The sequence below is a fragment of the Hylobates moloch genome, unplaced genomic scaffold, assembly GCF_009828535.3.
Source record: "Hylobates moloch isolate HMO894 unplaced genomic scaffold, HMol_V3 SCAFFOLD_6, whole genome shotgun sequence".
In the NCBI taxonomy this organism is placed as follows: domain Eukaryota; kingdom Metazoa; phylum Chordata; class Mammalia; order Primates; family Hylobatidae; genus Hylobates; species Hylobates moloch.
The window spans coordinates 148,052,994-148,068,045 of record NW_026652281.1 but is presented as its reverse complement, the minus strand read 5'-3'; the positions used below and the strand labels follow the sequence as shown (position 1 = coordinate 148,068,045).

General features: G+C 37.4%; 1 protein-coding gene and 1 pseudogene across 6 annotated transcripts in view; both read right to left on the bottom strand.

Annotated features, from left to right (window-relative positions):
* Positions 1–15,052, bottom strand: part of RANBP17 (RAN binding protein 17) — a 447,403-nt gene that overhangs the window by 399,548 nt on the left and 32,803 nt on the right. For 4 of the 6 annotated variants that reach the window (XM_032158613.2, XM_058440137.1, XM_058440138.1 and 1 more), the window contains exon 5: positions 12,996–13,061. The exons of 1 other annotated variant lie outside the window; for it this stretch is intronic. In XM_032158613.2, the coding sequence (XP_032014504.1) occupies positions 12,996–13,061 (66 nt within the window). Of the gene's footprint in view, positions 1–12,995; positions 13,062–14,287; positions 14,417–15,052 lie in introns of those variants that run through there. One more of the 6 variants, XM_058440141.1, reaches the window with a different exon arrangement.
* On the bottom strand, positions 4,622–12,005 carry LOC116471844 (tubulin epsilon chain-like; annotated as a pseudogene).

The following is a 15,052-nucleotide window of genomic DNA, read 5'->3' as shown; positions in this document are numbered from 1 at the left end:
TAGTTAATGACAAATAATTTTTAAGAATAAGACTAGCTCTTAGGCCTCTAACCTAAAATGTAGTATATTCAAAATTATACTATTAATACCATTAATATTTCCATTTATCAATAGGAAACAGGCAAAGCTGAAGTCTGACACTCATACTAACATTAACACTATGGTCTACAGTTGCTATAGCATTACCATTTATTCTTATTGCTATTTGGAAGAAGAAAATAAACCATTTTCCTTGCTAGTGTTTATAGATCTGAAAGAAGCAATAGGCTCAAAATTGATTATGTGATACTTCCCAACCTCTAACATATAATTTAGATTATACTCGATTGCCATACTTACTTATAAAACATGAAACATAACAGAAGGCCAAATGATTACACAAAGTAGTTATGGAACCTATACCAAATGTGTAAGATTTAAATTAGCATTTTCAGTGTTCCTTATTTTTTTTTCCAACTTTCATTTTAGCTTGTGGGGGTACATGTGTGTGTTTGTTGCCTGGGTATATTGCATGTTGCTGAGGTTTGGGGTATGAATGATCCTATCACTCAAAAGTTAGTTTTTCAACCTTCACCCCTTTCTATCTCTCCCCTGTCTAGTAGTCCCCAGTTTCTACTATTGCCATCTTTATGTCCACGAGTATCTAGTGTTTAACTCCCACTGGAAGTGAGAACACGTGGTATTTGGTTTTCTGCTCCTGCATTAATTTGCTTAGGATAAGGGCCTCCAGCTGCACCCATGTTGCTGCAAAGGACATGATTTCATTATTTTTTATAGCTGCATAATATTCTGTGGTATACGTGTATTTTCTTTATCCAATCCACCGTCACTAGGTACTAAGGTTGATTCCATGTCTTTGCTTTTCTGAATAGTACTGCAGTGAACATGTAAGTGCACCTTCCTTTTTGATAGATTTGGGGTTTGGGGGATATATACTCAGTAATAGGATTGCTGGGTTGAATAGTGGTTCTGGTTTAAGTTCTTTGAGAAATCTCCAAACTACTTTCCACAGTGGCTGAACTAATTTACATTCCCACTAACGTATATAAGAGTTCCCTTTTCTCCACAGCCTTGCTAGCATCTGTGGTTTTTTGACTATTTAATAGTGGCCAGTCTGACTGGTGTGAGATGGTATTTCATTGTGGTTTTGACTTGCATTTCTAAGATGATTAGTAATGTGGAACATTTCTTCATGTTTTTTGGCCACCTGCCTTCTTTTGAGAAGTGTCTATTCATGTCTTCTGCTTATTTTTAATGCCTCTCTTGATTAATTTAAATCAAATCTCAACTTTCCTCAATACATAAAAATATTTTTTCCTTAATACAAATTAAAAGCAAAGAGCATTATAATTGCAATTTATAAAGTATTCTTCATATATTATTTCGCTTATTCCTTAAAACTAATCTGTGAGATACATTTTATCTTTTTAAAACACATGAGTTTTGAAATAAAGGATGATTTTAACAGATGAGAAATTCAAGTTTATAGGCACACTATCTTAAGACTAACCTCTCACTCTCATCATATCCATAACATGGGAAGAAACTTAGGTGTACTGAGCACTTTCTACACACTAAGTCCTGTGCAAGTTAATATAATCTTACTAAGATCCATGTAAGTAGTTGTTATTCTCACTTTACAGGTGACAATATGTAAGTTTTAAAGAAGCTAAGAAGTTTGTAAAAGGTAAAAATAGAGCGAAAATACAACTCCATGTTTTATTCCAGAGTTATATCAAAGGACTGCATGCTTATTTTACTTGGGTTACTCATTTAGATAACCAATATTTTGAGACGAAGATCTGCACATCCATTTTCTATTGCATATATATGCCTCCATCTTGGAGGCACAGGATATTTTACTTCTTAATGACTAGATAGTGAATATACTCCAGGAACAGAAACTCTAGCTTCTAAAACAGCAGGATAACTTATATAATCCTCCTAACTTTTAGGAAAACTCAAGTGTAGATCTTTTTCTTAAGAGACACATCCTGTTATGGATACTACATGAATTTATCTGGCTCACATCTGATAACTAGAATATTTAATTATCCTCATGCATTATAGATCTCCCTACTTCCTGGTTCAGAAATGCTTAATAAATGCTAGTTGAAATTGTAAATGTCGTAAAATTAGGCTGAGTGAACTGTCTCCACAGAAGCCATCTATATTTTTCACCATATAAAGCCAAAATCACACTTCAGACCTTAAAGCTTTTCTTAAAAGGTGCTTGGTTCAATGCAAGAAAAGCTTGGACTATCTTGTGCCAGAAGGTAAGAAAGAACCCAAAGAAGGGTGAGGAAATGTCAAATGGACACAAAAATCACCTTGAAAAAGGTCCTATTGGTCAAATCCTGGAAAATCTGAGCAACAAATAATGTTAGCAATGAATTATAACCTATTAAATAAAATGAAACCAGGAATCCATAGTAAGTTAACAAATCAATAAGCTGAAAGTCTGATAAGGAACAAGATATTTTCAGAGACTTAAGTACCTTTTCACAAAATATGTATTAATTACAACAGGGAAAAGAATAAGTCTACAATGGGGGAGCCCAGAGGAGTCCATCTTAATTAAGAGATCAAAGTGAACATCATCAGTAATGTGACAAATCATCACATGCTTCCTGATGGGAGGCAATGAGATGGGCACAGTATCATTTCTGTGATATTTCTGACAAATTCACATAAGCTGAATCTAATAATGAGGAAATATCAGACAATCCCAAATTGAGGGACATTTTAAAAAACTAGCCTATAATCTTCATTAATGTCAAGGCCATGAAAGTGAAAAAGAGTGAGAAATTTTTCTCCATATTGAAGGAGACTAATACAACATAAGAACTAAATGTGATACATAATCCTAAACTGGTTCTTTTGCTAGAAAGAGTGTTTATAACCAGTGAAACTTGAATGGGGTATGAGGATTAGATAGTGGGAATAATTCCAGTGTTCATTTTCTGATTGCAAGGTTGTATTGTGGTTATGTAGAAGAACGTCCTTGTATGTAGGAAATACACTAAATTCCCTGGTGGTGGAGAATCATGTTAGTAACTCAGTGTCAAATAGATGAGAAAAAACTTCTCTTTACTATACTTACAACTTCTCTGTAAGTTTGCTAATTTAAAAAAAGAAGTTATCCTGTTACTCTCTAAACTACACATTTACCAGAACTTCACATTAACTAGTCTTTCAGTGATAATCTAAACACAGCAAACTCTCATTTCCAGAGCAGACTATTTTCCTATTACGCTGAGAAGCATGAAATGAATCAAACTGCTAGTTTCAAAATTAGCAAAAAGTTGTAAAATGAAGATGACAAGTACATGAGGTTATCATACTATTCTCTTCACTTTTATGAAAATATTTAAATGTACTTTTTTTTAGAAGGAAGCTACAGTTCTTTAGACATATTTAGAATTCAATAAGATTATCCCTGTCATAATATCCCTGCTGACACAGTATTATTAATAGATACCTATGTACACACAAACACACAGCATATACTCTGGGGTGGAGGAGTCAGGAAGGTGATGGCCGTGATAAGAGATCACACTAAATTTTAGAAATCCATCCTATAAATCTAAAAATATTTTCTAATTCCTGATTGAACACAAGCAGAAAATGGTTCTTTTGTATTTTTTTATGCACATGGCTATATTGTTACTCCAAAGGGAGCTGGCAAGTGATCCTGGGTATGAAAGCTCTTCTACATATATACATCTATATGTGTGCATTGACATGCATGCACACACGCAAACACATACCACTCAAGATGACAGTTTTTAAACACATTCCTCTTTATTATAAAATTATTCCACGTAGAACCCAACTTCTGCTTTCATTCTGTTCAGAACCATGTTATGTGCAAACGGAACAGGTGATAACATGTTCAGATCATAAAAGCACTGTTGGGGAGAAGTACAGCTTCTGAAAACTCCCCCTGTACAGGGTAAAAATCCAAACTAGGAGCCATAAAGTAAAAAAAGGCCTGTTTTGTTTTTTAATATAAACATTTATTATAAAATCAACTGGTTTGATAAGAAAGCAATTATTTAAAAAATTTAATACAAATACATGTTAAGTGTACAAATTAGAATTCTTTTGAGAAAACAAGTTCTTATTTAAAGAAGAAACAAAACCTCCTTAACAGTTGGAATAAAACCTATCCCTGAATAGTTAGTGGTATTACACAGAAATATTTATATTATGTTCCTCTATTCCCAGTACCTACTTTTACAGAATCAGGAGAATTTAAATAGAATATCAAAATATAAATGATAAATATCTGCACAAGATTTTTATTGAAGACATGATTATCAGTGCATAAATGCCTAAATATGAGGTTATAAATACAACATAATACTGAAGAACTCCATTCTCTCAATTTTAGAAAGGGAGACTTCTCTGAAGACAAATGTCTGAAGTTCAGGTATAGGATTTCACTAATTTCACACACTGGTATTATCGACAAATTGTGATTAAACAGAAATCACTCTTTTAGACAAAAATATTTCCTAATATGAAAAACAAATTCGACTTTCTGAATCTCAAATACTGAAACAGAAAGGTGAGAAAAAACGTGAAATTAAGAAAGTATTTTGGAGGGTTTCTTTTTTACACGGCTATGCTTAGGCTTAAGTATGTTTGTTGTGGCATCCACTCATACAGTGGTGGTCACTCCTGTATGAATGCTGATAAAAACAACACAGCTTCTGTGAAATAGCTTTCTTCCATGCCTTCAACTTGTAGGCAGTGATGAAGGTGAGCTTTTTTCTTGTAGAGTCTCATGAATATCTCTTTCAGTTCCATGAATGTGGGCTTCACACATGTGTTATTTGCTAAAGCTAATAATGAATAAAAATGGCCCACAGGAGGGACAGGCTGGTCTTCTAGCCTTCTTGATTTCAGGAGACAAACTGTAGAGATGGTTTTAATCTTTCAATATTTCTGCAAAGATGTAAAATCTGTACATTTCCTCTAACCATGAGCACACAGGTGAGGTAAAGACTATGTTTGGGGTCTGCCTGAAGCAGCTGGTGATCTTTACTAAAGGCATCTGAAAACATCTGATCCAATCTTTTAGTAGAAATGGTAACATCCGCCAGTGTATATAGAGGTGTTAGGCTTGATACAAGATAATGAAGCTGAGGAAAAGGAACTAAATTCATGCTGATTTCATTATGGTCCTTATTAAGGGACCCTTCAAATCTTGCAGAGCTTGTTAGGTTGAACAAATTTGCCACAATGTTGTTGACTGCAACAAAGGGCTTATTATGCCGCTTTTTAAAGCCACAGCACTTGAAGTCGTCCACAGTTGTATCCAACTTTCCAGAATTCACTATGAGGTCGACTTTGCTAATGATGTCAAATAAAGATTGTCAATGGGCAACACGCAGTCTGCATGCTCATTAAGTTCCTTCATTGCCAAGATACCATTATGAGGTCAAGTTATGACATCCTCCTCACCGGAAGGATAAATGGAGGTCATAAATCTACATACTTCTGGGAATTCATCTTCAAGCACCTTTAAAAGAAATGTGTCGAATGGCACCTGGAACACCAGCCAGCAAGACAGAAGCGTTCACTCCCCTGGAAAGGGGGCTGAGCCAGGGAGCCAAGTGGTCTAGCGCAGAGGATCCCACCCCCACGGAGCCCAGCAAGCTAAGATCAACTGGCTTTAAAATCTTGCTGCCAGCACAGCAGTCTGAAGTCAACCTGGGATGCTCCAGCTTGGTGGGGGGACGGGCGTCCACCATTACTGTGGCTTGAGTAGGCGGTTTTGCCCTCACAGTGTAAACAAAGCCACTTGGAAGTTCAAAATGGGCGGAGCCCACCACGGTAGCCAGAATGCCCGTGTAGATTCCTCCTCTCTGGGCAAGGCATTTCTGAAAGAACGGCAGCAGCCCCAGTCAGGGGCTTATATATATAAAACTCCATCTCTCTGGAACAGAGCACCTGGGGGAAGGGGCGGCTGTGGGCACAGCTTCAGCAGACGTAAATGTTCCTCCTTGTCACCTCTGAAGAGAGCAGGGGATCTCCCAGCACGGTGCTCAAGCTCTAAGGGACAGATCCCCGTGCCTCCTGACTGGGAGGCATCTCCCAGCAGGGGTCAACAGACACCTCATACAGGAGAGCACTGGCTGGCATCTGGCGGGTGCCCCTCTAGAACAAAGCTTCCAGAAGAAGAAACAGGCAGCGATCTCTGCTGTTCTGCAGCCTCCGCTGGTGATACCGAGGCAAACAGGGTCTGCAGTGAACCTCCAGCAAACTCCAGCAGACCTGCAGCAGAGGGGCCTGACTGTTAGAAGGAAAACTAACAAACAGAAAGCAATAGCATCAACACCAACAAAAAGGACGTCCACACAAAAACTCCATCTGAAGGTCACCAACATCAAAGACCAAAGGTAAATAAATCCACGAAGATGAGGAAAAACCAGCGCAAAAAGGCTGAAAATTCCAAAAACTGGAACACTTGTTCTCCTCCAAAAGCTCACAACTCCTCGCCAACAAGGGAACAAAACTGGACGGAGAATGAGTTTGACGAATTGACAGAAGGAGGCTTCAGAAGGTGGGTAATAACAAACTCCTCTGAGCGAAAGGAGTATGTTCTAACCCAATGCAAGGAAGCTAAGAACCTTGAAATAAGGTTAGAGGAATTGCTAACTAGAATAACCAGTTTAGAGAAGAACATAAATGACCTGATGGAGCTAAAAAACACAGCAAGAGAACTTCGTGAAGCATACACAAGCATCAATAGCCGAATCGATCAAGAGGATGAAAGGATATCAGAGATTAAAAATCAACTTAATGAAATATAGTGTGAAGACAAGATTAGAGAAAAAGAAATGAAAAGGAATCAACAAAGCCTCCAAGAAATATGGAACTATGTGAAAAGACAAAACCTATGTTTGATTGGTGTACCTGAAAGTGATGGGGAGAATGGAACCAAGTTGGAAAACACTCTTCAGCATATTATCCAGGAGAACTTCCCCAACCTGCCAAGACAGGCCAACGTTCAAATTCAGGAAATACAGAGAACATCACAAAGATACTCCTAGAGAAGAGCAACCCCAAAACACATAATCGTCAGATTCACCAAGGTTGAAATGAAGGAAAAAATGTTAAGGGCAGACAGAAAGGTTGGGTTACCCACAAAGGGAAGCCCATCAGACTAACAGCGGATCTCTCTGCAGAAACCCTACAAGCCAGAAGAGAGTGGGGGCCAATATTCAACATTCGTTAAGAAAAGAATCTTCAACCCAGAATTTCATATCCACCCAAACTAAGCTTCATAAGTGAAGGAGAAATAAAATCCTTTACGGACAAGCAAATGCTCAGAGATTTTGTCACCACCAGGCCTGCCTTACAAGAGCTCCTGAAGGAAGCACTAAATATGGAAAGGAAAAACTGGTACCAGCCACTGCAAAAACATACCAAATTGTAAAGACCATCGACACTATGAAGAAACTGCATCAACTATCAGGCAAAGTAACCAGCTACAATCATAATGACAGGATCAAATTCACATATAACAATACTAACCTTAAATGTAAATGGGCTAAATGCCCCAATTAAAAGACACAGACTGGCAAATTGGATAAAGAGTTAAGACCTATCAGTATGCTGTATTCAGGAGACCCATCTCATGTGCCTTTGCACATAGCCTACACACATAGGCTCAAAATAAAGGGATACAGGAAGATTAACCAAGCAAATGGAAAGCAAAAAAAAGCAGGGGTTGCAATTCTAGTCTCTGATAAAACAGACTTTGAACCAACAAAGATCAAAGGAGAAAAGAAGGGCATTACATAATGTTAAAGGGATCAACACAACAAGAAGAGCTAACTATCCTAAATATATATGCACCCAATACAGGAGCACCCGGATTCATAAAGCAAGTTCTTAGAGACCTACAAAGAGACTTAGACTCCCACACAATAATAGTGGGAGACTTTAACACCCCACAGTCAATATCAGAGAGATCAACGAGAAAGAAAATTCACAAGGATATTCAGGACTTGACAAACTCAGCTCTGACCATGCAGACCTAATAGACATTTACAGAACTCTCCACCTCAGATCAACAGAATATACATTCTTCTCACAACCACATCGCACTTATTCTAAAATTGACCACATAATTGGAAGTAAAGCACTCCTCAGCAAATGCAAAAGAACCAAAATCATAACAAACAGTCTCTCGGACCACAGTGCAATCAAATTAAAACTCAGGACTAAGAAACTCACTCAAAACTGCACAACTACATGGAAACTGAACAACCTGCTCCTGAATGACTACTGGGTAAATAACAAAATTAAGGCAGAAATAAATAAGTTATCTAAATCCAATGAGAACAAAGACACAATGTATCAGAATCTCTGGGACACAGCTAAAGCAGTGTTTAGAGGGAAATTTATAGCACTAAATGCCCACAGGAGAAAGCTGGAAAGACCTCAAATTGACACCCTAGCATCACAATTAAAAGAACTAGAAAAGCGAAAGCAAACAAATTCAAAAGCTAGCTGAAGACAAGAAATAACTAAGATGAGAGCAGAACTGAAGGAGATAGAGACATGAAAAACCCTTCAAAAAATCAATGAATCCAGGAGCTGGTTTTTTGAAAAGATTAACAAAATACATAGACCACTAGCCAGACTAACAAAGAAAAAAAAAAAAGAGAGAAGAATCAAATAGACACAATAAAAAACAATAAAGGGGAGATCACCAGTGACCCCACAGAAATACAAACTACCATCAGAGAATACTATAAACACCTCTATGAAAATCAACTAGAAAATCTAGAAGAAATGGATAAATTCCTGGACACATACACCTCCCAAGACTAAACCAGGAAGAAGTTGAATCCCTGAATAGACCAATAACAGGTTCTGAAATTAAGGCAGTAATTGATAGCCTACCAACCAAAAAAAGCTCCAGACCAGACGGATTCACAACTGAATTCTACCAGAGTTACAAAGAGGAGCTGGTACCACTCCTTCTGAAACTATTTCAATCAATAGAAAAAGAGAGACTCCTCCCTAATTCATTTTATGAGTCCAGCATCATCCTGATACCAAATCCTGGCAGAGACACAACAAAAAAAGAAAATTTCAGGCCATTAAACCTGATGAACATCAACTCAAAAATCCTCAATAAAACACTGGCAAGCCAAATCCAGCAGCACATCAAAGACCTTATCTACCATGATCAAGTCGGTTTTATCTCTGTGATGCAAAGCTGGTTCAACATATGCAAATCAATAAACATAATCCATTACATAAACAGAACCAACGACAAAAACTACATGATTATCTCAATAGAGGCAGAAAAGGCCTTCAATAAAATTCAACCCTTCATGCTAAACACTCTCAATATACTAGGTATTGATGGAACATATCTCAAAATAATAAGAGCTATTTATGACAGACCCACAGCCAATATCATACTGGATGGGCAAAAACTGGAAGCATTCCCTTTGAAAACCAACACAAGACAATGATGCCCTCCCTCACCACTCCTATTCAATGTAGTATTGGAAGTTCTGGCCAGGGCAATCAGGCAAGAGGAAGAAATAAAGGGTATTCAAATAGGAAGATAGGAAGTCAAATTGTCTCTCTTTGCAGATGACATGATTGTATATTTAGAAAATACCATTATCTCAGCCCCAAATCTCCTTAAGCTGATAAGCAACTTCAGCAAAGTCTCAGGATACAAAATCAATGTGCAAAAATCACAAGCGTTCCTATACACCAATAACAGACAAACAGAGAGCCAAATCATGAGTGAACTCCCATTCAGAATTGATACAAAGAGAATAAAATACCTAGGAATATAACTTACAAGGGATGTGAAGGACCTCTTCAAGGAGACCTACAAACCACTGCTCAAGTAAATAAGAGAGGATACAAACAAATGGAAAAACATTCCATGCTCATGGATAGGAAGAATCAATATTGTGAAAATGGCCATACTGCCCAAAGTAATTTATAGATTCAATGCTATCCCCATCAAGCTACCACTGACTTTCTTCACAGAATTAGAAAAAACTACTTTAAATTTCATATGGAACCAAAAAAGAGCCCATATAGCCAAGACAATCCTAAGCAAAAAGAACAAAGCTGGAGGCATCACGCTACCTGACTTCAGAGTATACAAGGCTACAGTAACCAAAACAGCATGGTACTGATACCAAAACAGATGTATAGACTAATGGAACAGAACAGAGGCCTCAGAAATAATGCCCCACATCTACAACCATCTGATTTTTGACAAACCTGACAAAAACAAGAAATGGGGAAAGGATTCCCTATTTAATAGTTTTGGGAAAACTGGCTAGCCATATACAGAAAACTGAAACTGGGCCCCTACCTGACACCTTATACAAAAATTAACAAGATGGATTAAAGACTTAAATATAAGACCTAACATCATAAAAACCCTAACCTAGGCAATACCATTAAGGACATAGGCCTGGGCAAAGACTTCATGACTAAAACACCAAAAGCAATGGCAACAAAAGCCAAAATTGACTAATGGGATCTAATTAAACTAAAGAGCTTCTGCATAGCAAAAGAAACTATCATCAGAGTGAACAGGCAACCTACAGAATGGGAGAAAATTTTTGCAATCTATCCATCTGACAAAGGGCTAATATCCAGAATCTACAAGGAACTTAAACAAATTTACAAGAAAAAAAACCTCATCAAAAAGTGGGCAAAGGATATGAACAGACACTTTTGAAAAGAAGACACTTATGTGGCCAACAACCGTATGAAAAAAAGCTCATCATCACTGGTCATTAGAGAAATGCAAATCAAAACTACAATGAGATACCATCAAAGGAGACAAAGAAGGGCATTACATAATGTTAAAAGGATCAATGCAACAAGAAGAGCTAACTATCCTAAATATATATGCACCTAATACAGGAGCACCCAGATTCATAAAGCAAGACTGCATCTCATGCCAGCTAGAATTGTGATCACTAAAAAGTCAGGAAACAACAGATGCTGGAGAGGATGTGGAGAAATAGGAACACTTTTACACTGTTGATGGGAGTGTAAATTAGTTTAACCACTGTGGAAGACAGTGTGGCAATTCCTCAAGGATCTAGAACCAGAAATACCATTTGACCCAGCAATCCCATTACTGGGTATATACCCAAAGGATTAAAAATAATTCTACTATAAAGACACAGGCACACATGTTTATTGCATCACTATTCACAATAGCAAAGATTTGGAAACCAACCCAAATGCCCATCAACGATAGACTGGATAAAGAAAATGTGCCACATATACACCATGGAATACTATTCAGCCATAAAAAAGGACGAGTTCATATCCTTTGCAGGGACATGGATGAAGCTGGAAACCACCATTCTCAGCAAACTAACACAGGAACAGAAAACCAAACACTGCATATTCTCACTCATAAGTGAGAGTTGAACAATGAGATCACATGGACACAGGGAGGGAAACATCACACACCGGGGCCTGTTGGGGGTTGGGGGGCTAGGGGAGGGATAGCATTAGGGGAAATACCTAATGTAGATAGATGGCTGGTTGATGGGTGCAGCAAACCACCATGGCACATATATACCTATGTAAAAAACCTGTACATTCTGCACATGTATCCGAGAACTTGAAGTTTAACAATGAAGAAAATATGGTTGTACATACACACATGCGCAATGGAATATTAAAAAAAAAAGAAAAAGAAGACGAAGAAGAAGAAATGTGCCAAGCCCAGATCCTGATTCTCCTCCCACGGAATGTATTATAAAGAAACACTGCAAGCAATCACAGTGCTCTGCCAACTTTCTGAGTTTCTCTAAAACCTGGTCTTGATAAAGACTGCCAAAAACTTTGTGATCCACAGCCCAATTATTTCCGGAGCCAGAAGTATCAGTGATGAGCTGTTTGGTATCAAATACATCTCTCAGTGGTCCCTGCAGAATTTCATTCACTATCCCTTCTACCATGTCAATCAAGACAGCTGGTATCCACATTTCTAAAGAAGCTGCTTATTGCCTCATAATAAATTCCTTTCTGGCTGACCGCAGCACGCTCCCTTAGTGCCAGGTCCCAGAAGAAGCAGCCAATCTGGTTTTCGCACTGGCCAACCAATATGACTACCAACTGGGTTATGCTGGTGCATAGCCAGCTGGGGGCGCTTGTGAGCCGTGCCGGCCTCTGCATTCGGCCTGCACCCCAAAAGGCCTGTATTGCTTGTTGTTGTTGTTGTTGTTGTTGTTGTTGTTGTTGTTGTTGTTGTTTGAGACAGAGTCTTGCTCTGTCACCCAGGGTGGAGTGCAGTGGCACGATCTCAGCTCACTGCAACCTCTGCCTCCTGGGTTCAAGCAATTCTCCTGCCTCGGCCTCCCCAGTAGCTGGGATTGCAGGCGCCCATCACCACGCCCAGCTAATTTTTGTTATTTTTAGTAGAGATGGGGTTTCTCCATGTTGGCCAGGCTGGTCTCGAACTCCTGACCTCAGGTGATCCCCCTGCCTCAGTCTCCCAAAGTGCAGGCATTTACAAGCGTGAGCCACCTGGCCCAGCCAAAAAAAGGCCTGTTTTTTTTATGAGTCCTGCTGTGTATCCATTGTTGAGAATCAATTCCTCAAACCACCTATATTTGTAAGTGAGTAAAAGTTTGTTTCTCTTTTGCATATATTTCTTACGGTTAGCATATTATGATATATATGAGGTAAAAGAACAATTCTCCAAGTGCCCATGGGAGCAAGAACCATGTCTAATTCTCTGTTCTTTGTAATACTCTGTACTATTGCAGATATCTTCAATAACAATGAAAATATTCCACCACTTAATTAGCCCATCAATAAAACAGACACACACACACAAAAAACTTGATTATTCAGAGTTTTATGCCACAAAAAGAAGGCTATTTTGCCACAAATAAAAGCAGAAAAGAAACAACATTACTTAAGCAAACTCAGGCTCCTGTTAGATGGAAAGGCTTGCTTACCAGGTTCATTTCCTGAGTCAATTCAGAAAGGATTATTACTCCTATTATGCAGTGCTCCACAGTACCCTTTGGAGAAAATAACAAAGTTTAGCCTAAGTGGAGACAAATGATTGGTTCTTAATGTATACACCAGGTAATATTTACAAATAATTAAAGACTGAAACACCACATTTACTTAATAATAAAATGGAAATAAAAATTTAAAATATAAAGAAAAATCACTGTGAGTTCTATAAACAAAAGAATTTCAAACCTATTTTTTGAAAGATAAATTCGGGTACACAGAGCTAAACGGGAAAAAGCTCCTCCCTTATAAATGCATGATACTCAACAAAATGTTTCCAGCACTTATAGGACAAATAATAAACTAAGTTTCAAAATACAAGAATTTAGCTTAGTATCTTTTATAAGACCAAGAATAAGAATAAGCAAAAAAATGTTTTTAGCTCTATAATTTGCTTAAAGCCTACTGAGCTAGAGGCACTCAATAAATAAATAATAAATAGCTTAGGCACTAATTCAAATCTCTTGTTCTAATATCAGATAGGATCACTTAGGCTCTTTTAACATTAATTGTGCATGTATATGAAATTGTTACATACCTATAATGATGGCATGTAAAGTACACAATGCAATGAGATAAATACATGACTATCTATACAATGTTTTTAATTTAATCAGCTTCCAATTTAATCTCAAATTTTCCATCATTAAAATTCAGACTTTATATGCACATTACTAACAAACTACCCTTGTGTGAAATCATACTGGAATTATGAAAATCATAAATGTGGCATCCAATTACATTGCAGTCATTTTTAAAAACTGACACAGAAGATAGATACACTTTTCAAATCTTAATTTTATAGTTGGTCATCCCTTTTAACTATCACAGAATTCCATTATCACTGTATGTAATTAAATTCAAATTATCTCAGAACAAAAAAAAGTCCCACAATTTTTGCATTTTAATCATTTATGGCCTTTCAAGACAGTCTGAGTGTCTAAACCGAGCTCCAGATTTCCTACACACTGAAACATCCATCCTATGTGTACACCAGGTTAATGTTCCCCAAAGTGTGGTACCCTGACCAATTGCTAGAACCAGCTGATTGATGACCTACAAACTCAATTCTAATCTGAAAATAGTTTGTTACTGGTCCATGACAAAACAAAGAGCATGTAACAGATTATAAAACAGCTAAGTCACAAAGTACACTAGGTCAGTTGGCTTTTTTTTCATAGCAAGTCTTTCTCAATGAAGAAGGCACTATGTTCATTTACAGTCTTACATAAGCTCCTTATCTTGCTGAAGACCAGTAATTTGAATAGCACTGCCCTAAATGACAGTAGGATCTCCTGAGTATATCAGTAGAAAGGAGACACATAAGTATGTTTGGAGTGTGGCAGCAAGAGGTCTGTAATAATAGAAAAAAAAGAATGCACAAAAGTTCAGACTGTTAAAGATGTGACAAACTTAAAATAATTTTTAGGACAAAATTCACGAAAGCTGCTAATACCCAAAGGAACCATACGATAATATTCTAGAAAACTAAAACACTAAAGCCAAAATTGACTTTCTCATGATGCAGGGTTAGGTCAAGCCATACATATATAAATATATAACATACTAACTATTCTGTGGTGATACTATTATATAATAAACTTTCAAGCTAAAACATTTTGTTTCTTTTGGTCTTCCAGAACTGGTAAAAGTACACTGAATCCCAACTTAAGTTGAGCTTACTGGCCACTAAAGAGGGAGTTTGAGAAATGTTAGCCAACAAGAATTTCATTCAATTTCAACCTTGATTTTATTTTAAAAGAACTGCATGGTCGCTTCTTGTCTACTCAAATAAATCTTGATGAACAATCTTAGTAAAAGACAAAAGGGGATGCTACTGTGCTTGCCAAACTTACAAATACAACTCTGAAGTGTGAAGCTCATACTTGTCCTGAATAAACTATCCTTCTGCCCTAGTATAAACTGATCTGCTCAGAGCTAAGAACACTTATTCCTGTGAAGTTCTAAATGATCAAATTTTGTTAACCAGGTT